The sequence below is a fragment of the Vigna unguiculata genome, chromosome 1, assembly GCF_037176805.1.
Source record: "Vigna unguiculata cultivar grain cowpea cultivar isolate G323 ecotype 2 chromosome 1, ASM3717680v1, whole genome shotgun sequence".
NCBI classification, from domain to species: domain Eukaryota; kingdom Viridiplantae; phylum Streptophyta; class Magnoliopsida; order Fabales; family Fabaceae; genus Vigna; species Vigna unguiculata.
The window spans coordinates 47694964-47703386 of record NC_140792.1 but is presented as its reverse complement, the minus strand read 5'-3'; the positions used below and the strand labels follow the sequence as shown (position 1 = coordinate 47703386).

The 8423-nt window shown below is 34.8% G+C and overlaps 2 protein-coding genes across 2 annotated transcripts; both read right to left on the bottom strand.

The window, feature by feature from the left end:
• Positions 1 to 1288: 1288 nt before the first annotated feature.
• On the bottom strand, positions 1289 to 4690 carry LOC114165176 (sororin-like protein). Its single transcript, XM_028049841.2, has 4 exons — positions 3009 to 4690; positions 2654 to 2774; positions 2434 to 2509; positions 1289 to 2262 (listed from the first exon to the last, which is right to left on the bottom strand). The coding sequence occupies exons 1-4, from the start codon at positions 3115 to 3117 to the stop codon at positions 2116 to 2118; spliced, it is 453 nt and encodes a 150-aa protein (XP_027905642.1). The 5' UTR covers positions 3118 to 4690; the 3' UTR covers positions 1289 to 2115.
• Positions 4691 to 4830: 140 nt separating this feature from the next.
• On the bottom strand, positions 4831 to 7532 carry LOC114165168 (Core-2/I-branching beta-1,6-N-acetylglucosaminyltransferase family protein). Its single transcript, XM_028049833.2, has 3 exons — positions 7309 to 7532; positions 5794 to 6478; positions 4831 to 5718 (listed from the first exon to the last, which is right to left on the bottom strand). The coding sequence occupies exons 2-3, from the start codon at positions 6352 to 6354 to the stop codon at positions 5077 to 5079; spliced, it is 1203 nt and encodes a 400-aa protein (XP_027905634.1). The 5' UTR covers positions 6355 to 6478; positions 7309 to 7532; the 3' UTR covers positions 4831 to 5076.
• Positions 7533 to 8423: the final 891 nt, after the last annotated feature.

The following is an 8423-nucleotide window of genomic DNA, read 5'->3' as shown; positions in this document are numbered from 1 at the left end:
CTCACGCTTGAAATGTATTTGTCATGGCGTGAAAAATTTTTTTGAATGTTTCATCGTGACTAGAGATAAACTCAATTTGTAATATATATATAAATAAATTGGTATAAACCTAAAATAAAATAAATGAGATTGAATTAGACTTAAAATAAATTTTTTAATTATCTAAAGTAATATAAGTTGGATATTATAGTGACAAAGAAAAAAAGTTGAGATATAATTAGAAAAATACAAAACACCGTATGCGTATATTATTATTGAAGATGTATTTAGATGAAACAAAAAATAAGTAAAGTAAATGAAATAACAGAAAAATAAAAAAGTGAAAATTATATATAGATAGAATGTATTTTTTATTCAATAAAAATTGAAAAAAAAATGAAATGGAAGACGAGATTAGATCGAATAAATTTATAAAACACAATCAATTAAAATATAAATAATGCTATGTTTTGTGAACAGTATTTACTTGTACATGGAAACAATGAAATTAAATATAATTTAGTACATAAAAGAAAAAGTAGCCAAATTAAATAAAATCGACCAAAATATAAACCAAAATAATATTTAAATCTAAAATTTTAACTAATTTTAGTATGATTTTTTATTCGTGGATAATTTTATTCTCTGCAAGTAACAAGACTAACTGATCAGATAAAAATAGGAATAACGTTATAATGACATTTCTTATCTCTAAGAATCTGACATCTAGCATTAATATATATAATTTCTTTTAAAATTATGTTTTGACGAGAAATTGTTTATTTTACTCTCCTGCAAAAATGGAAATATTTTCCATTTTGTAAGTGTCTCTCCAGTAGACAAAAGAAACTTTCCTTTTTTTAGGGGCTTTTTTATTACATACAAACTAACACCAAGATCTTGTGGGTTTGAAAAACAATCAGGGGAGTGCCAATAGCTGGCCCAGTAGTAACTACTTGACATTGGTTAGATTTATAAACAGGTCCAAAAGCAAATGTGAGTTCTGGGCTGATCTATAACAGTCTTCTGATCCACTAGATCCCTTTCTAGGTTTTCGGGACCCTTCGTATCGAAAAATAACATGGATCGGGGCCCCTATATGAGCAACCAAGTCAAAATTGATACAATCACAGCACAGGCACTGCACTGGTACAACCAAGTCAAAATTTGATACAATCAAATTGATACAAAATTTGATCAAGACAATAATTGTGCATTTAATTTATCAAATTTCTTAGAATTAAAACAAACGGTGAAACTAAATAATAATTAGCCTTATACTCACAAATTTTTTGTTACATATCCAGAGTCAGGGTAATCATGAAAAAGAAAAAAAGCAAAAAGTATACAGACACTTGTATTGCCAACTATCCCCAGACTTCTACTCCAGTAGCTTTGCCTATAGTGAAAAAAGGAGTCACAAAAGGCATTAAAGATGAAACTCGCATAGGAGCTTCCTTACTCAGATTGCATTTCCATGACTGCTTTCTAAACGTTAGTATATACATTAATTTGTGGTCACTTTAGTCTTCTACTTTGCTTAATTTGGCGTTACTTAATACAATAATAAACTACCTCATTTTATATGACTCTTTTAAGCTTCCTATCTTCCCTGACAACATATTCGATCAGCAGAACCTGCAGTCTACACGATCATGAAGAAGTGACGTAAAAATAATATCATCGATGCCAATCCATAAATTTTTTTGCACTGAAATACAGTATTTGGATCCTATAACTGATCCAGGAATGCAACTAGATGAAATTAAACAGTTGTCAAGTTAAAATTCCAGAAGATCTATATGTATATATTATAGCTCAGAAGAATCATCTATGTCAAAAAAGGCAAGTCATATCCAATCACAATTTCTTGAATCGTTAGAATACTCAAAAATCTCCCAGGAGAAATTATCAAAAGTGAAAAAAAAAAAAATCCAAGGCCAATTAAAGTGTTAATTATAACTGGTCAGGGTCAAACACCTTTTCTTTGATTTCTAGATTAGAAAATTGGGAAGATTGTCCTGAACTTACTGTCTCACATTTATACATTAACCTGGTTACATCACATTTTCATTAGAACCAAAACAAGGATTAGGAGACTCAAGCTGCCAGTCCCACTGCTGCTCTACGTTCCTCTTAATCCAGTTCATGAACAGATTCAACCTCCTCTTCTGGTAGTTCAAATTCATCAACCTCTTTAAAGTAGGCATTTTGTTTTTCAATATAATCTTGAAGTTGGGCATCTTTGGACACGTCTTCTTCATACGACACAGCACTCTTCTTCTGGAAACTCAGCAGATATCATCAAACACTTGAGCAAATTATCCATTAAGAACCATATAAAATTCACCATTCATGTAAACTACTCCAGTGATAATTAATTACACCACACTCAATTATGCCTTACAAATCTGCAGAACCATCATAAACAGAGTGTATATTAAAAATCTATACCTTCTTGCAAGAAACTGTTAAAATCCTAGCCTTACGTAGACCCAAACCTTCAAGTTCAACTCCATCACTTTTGTCCCTGCTAGCCAGCAAAGAAACTTGGATGACAAACGAGTAATTAAAGGAAAAAAGACGAGAGAGTAATAATTGTACTTGGTTCCCTTACGTATTGTAAAATTGAACCTAATATGACTGAAAACAGAGAATAGTTATTACTAGTTACCGAATCTTAGAGATTTTTGAATTGGCTATTTCCTTTTTTGCATTCCTTTTCTTTTCATTCAAAGTATGTATTCGGGTGCAGAATGCTGAAATTGGCTCAGAAACATCAAGGCCAACAGTACCTGAAGTCAAAGCTCGAAATCACCGCGTCGTCGAAAAGTAAGAAACAGATATCGTTAACACAGTGGTATTAAGCTATAATTATTGGCTTGACGTGACAAAAATTGATGCAAAATTGGAACACGGGTTACCAGAGCATAAACGATTGATTATACAGAGTAAGAAAAGTTCAATATGAAATTTAGATGCAAAGGTAATATATATCGTAATATGTGATTGCATAAAAATGAAAGTACCGCGTCTGGAATCGATTGTGGAGGAGGAAGAAGATGATGGAAGGAGGTTGGAAACATTGAGATCGGAAAGAGGTTTTCGTTTTCTTTCCCTGCCATTAGCGTTTTTCATTTCAACGATTGAGTTTCTGAGAGTGTGAAAATCACTCACTCCCACTTCTCATGCTTTTTTCTGTTATATTGTCTCTCGTGGTGGCGGGAAATGACAGTTGGAAAACAACCATTTGCTAATGCCGTTTCCATGAATTCTTTTTCAGTGCCACTTTAAATGTGTCTATAGGATTTATTTGAGTTCAAATTGATTTTCAGGTAAAGTTTAATCCAAAAAGAAGATGGGTCTGAAAAATTTTCAACTCAAGGTAAAAGTTGTGTTATGTTATGTTCCTTTTAATTATATCCAAGTTCATTTGACATTTGTCGATTTTTTCACTCCTCTAATTTCGTAAAGAAATTATGCCACAATGGAAGATTTCTTAAAAAACTATATGAAGTTCACAATTTTTTGTTGAATAAGTTAAGTTTCCTTTAAGTGGAGTCTTGATCTAGAAATAAAAGAACTAAAGTAGTAATTGTTATATATGATGGAAAAAAATGTCAAAATCATTTTATTTATGTGTTATATGTATTACATGTTAAATTTTATATCAAATGATACCTAGTCTTGATAAGATGTGTTACCCATATACAAAACATAGTTATGATTAAATATAAGTTGAGATTAAAGGAAAAATCTAAAAATTTTCAAAACATGAATTAAAAAGTTCAATAAATGTTTGATCTCCCTATTTAATAAATATGCCTGTCAATGTTGTCATTTTCCCTCGTGTCTCTTTCCTAAGATTTGTTTGATCTCCGTACAATTCAACCTGCACTCCCCCGGAGTGAAATGACCTATTTGTCTTTATTTTCTTCATTTAATCTTCTTCCTACACCAATCTTGCACCTCTCTCTCATTCCTCCTTCAGTTTTTGTCTTGGACCCACTGTTGGAACACCTTACCACTGTCAATAAATTCCTTAAGCATTCATTGCCGCCCTTGCACATGTTATTTTTCTTCCCTTCCAGTCATTAATAGATAAAGGACCCCCAAATTATATCATGACTTCTGATGCTTCCAAAATATATGGTTTATATTTTGTACAATCTCCAAAGCGATAGTTAGAACTTATGAAAGGTGTGGCTGTAGGAATCCAGAATTCAATACAAATTGCTCCATATTCATTTTGTTGATCAAAGCTAGTCATTGCTGAGCGTAGCGTCCTATCATTGCTCAGGTCCCACATACTCAGCTAGCTATCAAAGCAACTATGAGAGTGACTTGATGAACAATTCTTACTTTTCATCTTATTCTGATTAACCACACATGACTCCTTAATAAGAATTCATACAATTTTTGCTCAATACGCAGACTTTCTTTATGAAAATAACATAGAAAGTTGATATCTGGTTTAAAAATCTCATATTTCTGATAAATGTCTCCCAACATTATAAAGTCAAAACAAATTAAACATTCTTGCCATAAAATAGTCTTAACAACTGCTACCCAATCTCATTACTGTTCAACCTTACAAGTTGGCACCCCAATCTACTTGACAAACCATCTTTTTAGTCTCTCAAGTATTACTCTCACCTGAAAATGTACAAGTAATCCTTAATACAGTGAATATTTTATCAATTTGCTTTTCACGCTGATATATGTTATTAACACCGAGGAACTAAATTAAAGGATTCTCAATTCTTTGTTTTAAGGAAGGATTCTTCAATACTTCAAACCTCTAGGAAGCACTTACATACTTCCATTACTTTCAAGATGGAAGGTCCAACATAAAATAAATCAGTACATAAAATTTCTATATTGATGGGTTCCTTCTTCGAAGGAACGAAATGCATTTTCTGCAAGAATTTGGTATTCTCTATCAGAGAACACAAAGTTATCTAACAACACCTGTACAACTATTACAGAGAAAAAATGATTTTGTAATAACATTGTTAAATTCTCTACCAAAATCTAGAGATGGAGAAATAAGTTAAATATCTCGTCATCTCTTGTGTGTACACTAAAAGAAATAGTTCAAAAGTTCATAACCTGAGAAGAAAGGTTTAGCAAGGGCTCGAGGGCACTGGGATCAAACTTGCGGGCAAAGAGGTAACAAATGGAAGTCATCTCGGAATTATATCGACAGAGGGATCCGTTGTTCCTTAAAGCCTGAATAAAATCGGCAGTGATATTGGCTCTGCCAAAGCTTGCAGGATGAGGACCCAACATTGACCAGTCAACCCATGTGATGGTTCGGTTGGCATTAAGAGGACCATGGAACATGTTCAAGAAGGTTGGAATGTAATGCTCATCTGGGTAGCAAGCAGGCTTACAGTATTTTCGGAAGAGGGAAAAATATTGGGTGTCAGAGATTATATACACAGCAAGAAGACGATTGAGTTCAAACCACTGAGAGCCTTTACGCCAGTGTCGAAGTTGAATATGAGGAAGCATGCTGCGACTGTAGCGACCGCGGCCATAGCGGGTGGGATCATCGTAGGATTCAACAAAGCTGTGGGCGGAGTCAGTGAGATATCGGTAGACAGTGGGGAAGTTGTAGATTGGGATGCAGCTCTCGGAAAGCAGAACAAACCGCTCATTGGAGAAGTCCAACAGAGCATTTGCCAAAAGCCGTCTCTCAGCCTCTGCCAGCGTCACTGTGCCCCACGAAACATCCTGATCACAATCCAGTATCATGTCTGAGCACATCATGGAACCAAACAAAAAAAAAGAAGAGTATTTGTGATTTACCTGGCTGGGGATTTGGCGCCTGTAGAAAGGGGAAGACTCAGAGACGTTGAGATGGAATCGCGGAGGGGCGTGGACGTAAATGCTGAAGAGAGGGGCGTGGCCGTTGAAGAATCTCTCCCAGAGGGGCAACATGGGAAGGGGACCCCTGGTGAGAAACATGAAGGCCACCTTGGGGATTCTGCGGAAAGGGTACTCTTCTTTCTTCGGCATCAAGGAAGCCCTCCAGAAGAGCTCATCGTCCGACAGAGTATGAGTGAGGTTGGGCGGATGAAGGAAGTCCCCCATGTCGAGAGGCGGAGGAGGAGGAGGGGAAGGTGGTGGTGGTGGTGGTGAGGAGGAGGCTGCGGCGGAGGAACAGTTGGGAAGAGGGATATAACTGTTAGGGTGATAAGGGTTGCGGTAGGGCTGGGATATGAAATTGGTGTTGTGGATGTGAGAACTGATGGTGAGACCTATGACGACTCCCCCCGCAAAGACAACGAGGTATGTGAGGATTTGGGCCAATTTGAGGAGCCCCGCGTGCTTGTCTACCTCCTCCCTCCCCCTGTAATTCCGACCCATCCTTTCCTTTCCCTTCCCTTCTGATCCACCGATCCAGAACACCACGCCGCCGCAGCCACTTTCACTCGCTCACTTGTATCACTGGCTCACTTTCGCCCTTGAATTCATACACCGTTGTAGAAGACTGGAACAAGCAGAAAACATCTTAATTTACGTCAACTAACCATACACGGTTACTGCTATGCCCCTTTTCCAAATAAATACTGTTAACTGAGCGAGTCAATAGTAAATGCGAACATATATGTTAAAATGACCTTAATATAGGCTCTGCACATAAAATTTAAAATGTCGTATTTCAATCTATCTCTCTAACGTGTACTTTCTTGAATACAGATTACAAGATATTCCATTGATAGTTTTCAATCAATTTCTCTAATGAGTAACATGAGTTAATTAAACACGTCGTGTTTCAACTTTATAAATTACAATTCGTTTTATTAGATGCAAGAGTTGTCTATATCTACACATCTGTTTTGGACAACCAGATGCCAAAGTATAAAGGAATCAGAAAGTGATAAAATCATTACATGGGGTGTGATCTAAAGAGGAGAAATGAGGAGAAGGAAGCTAAATTGAAGCCATGCAAAGTTAAAATTACAGAATTGATGTAAGAATAAAAGTTTCATATATGAATAAAGAAATCAAATACATTATATAGAAAGGTGCAGGCAAGTATTAAAGAAGAAGCATAAAAACAATAGACGAGGATGGCGAATCTATCTATCTATCTAACAATCTTGATTTCTTGAACAGATTGAAATTAAATAAATGAGAAAGGAAGGGTCTCATGAAAACGGAGAGGGCGATCCAGCAGATCACGGGAGCACAGAACGGTGAATGACGGAAGTGGAAAAATAGGCAAAACAATTGTAATAAAAAAAAAAAGGAATAGATGAAACTGAGAAGAGAGAAGAGAGAAGAGATAGTACGGAAAGCATCAGAAAACCTTCGAACCTGAATCAGCGGTGGCCGCGGCGATCAAGTTGGGCACAGTCGAGTGGAGTTAGGGTTTCAGTCCAGCCTACGATTTTCTTTCACCCTTTCTTATCTTCTTTTACAATTGTATACCCTTTGTTAACCACACCCTGTTTTAAACATCACCTTCAAAAACAGAACATTGTATTAATCATCAAATGATATTTACAATTTACAAAAAGTAAACAGATCTTTGTCTGTGCCTTTTAGTGTTGTAAGAAGTAGAAAATTAAAATAATCCAACCATTTAATAATTTCTAGGAACAATTTTAAGAAACATTTTACCAATAAAACTTTTTAAACAATTTATCAAAATCTATAATTTAAACATTTTTATCATTCCATTTTCTATCTTTTATATTTCAAATTTGACCTTATTCATTTTTTTACCTTGTATATTAGTTTTTATGATAAGTTCTTTTCGTATAAGATATATCGTTTTTCTTTTTCAATATCAACGACTTTCATATATTTTGTATTAGACAAATGGTATATTTCGTTAAATTTCGATTCAATGCAATTATTCTAATTTTATTAAAATATTTTTTTGTATCGTATTCAATTGTATAATATGTCGTGTCCATAAAGTGTACTATGGAAAAATGTGCCCTGACATACCCTTATTTATGTTACCAATGTATATGAACAGAGTGGTCCTAATATTATAGGGAACCTTTCAAAGAACTACATTGGACATATGACCTTCCTGTAAGCTTTTTCAGCTTATTTCAATTAAATACATAAAAAAGAAAAAAGCTTGTCACAGTAAAATTTTTAAAGCTTATTCATATGACAAAAAATCAGCCATCATCACCCTCCACCGTTTCAACTGCCAATTGATTCACTCTGTTTCTCAATGCAATGACCCGATCACTCTTTAATCGATGCGATCAACGTCTCTTTCTCTGTCTCTTTCCCTTTCTCTTTCTCACTCACCCTTCTCTCTCCTTTCCATCTGCCACCTCACTATTCCTCACCTAAACTAATTTCAAATTCGATTTCACTTTTATCTATAATCGTAATTGCCGTTTAACATCAAAGGATAAAGATAGTTTAATGTTTTTTTTATGAACTTTTAATTTATTTTTTTAATT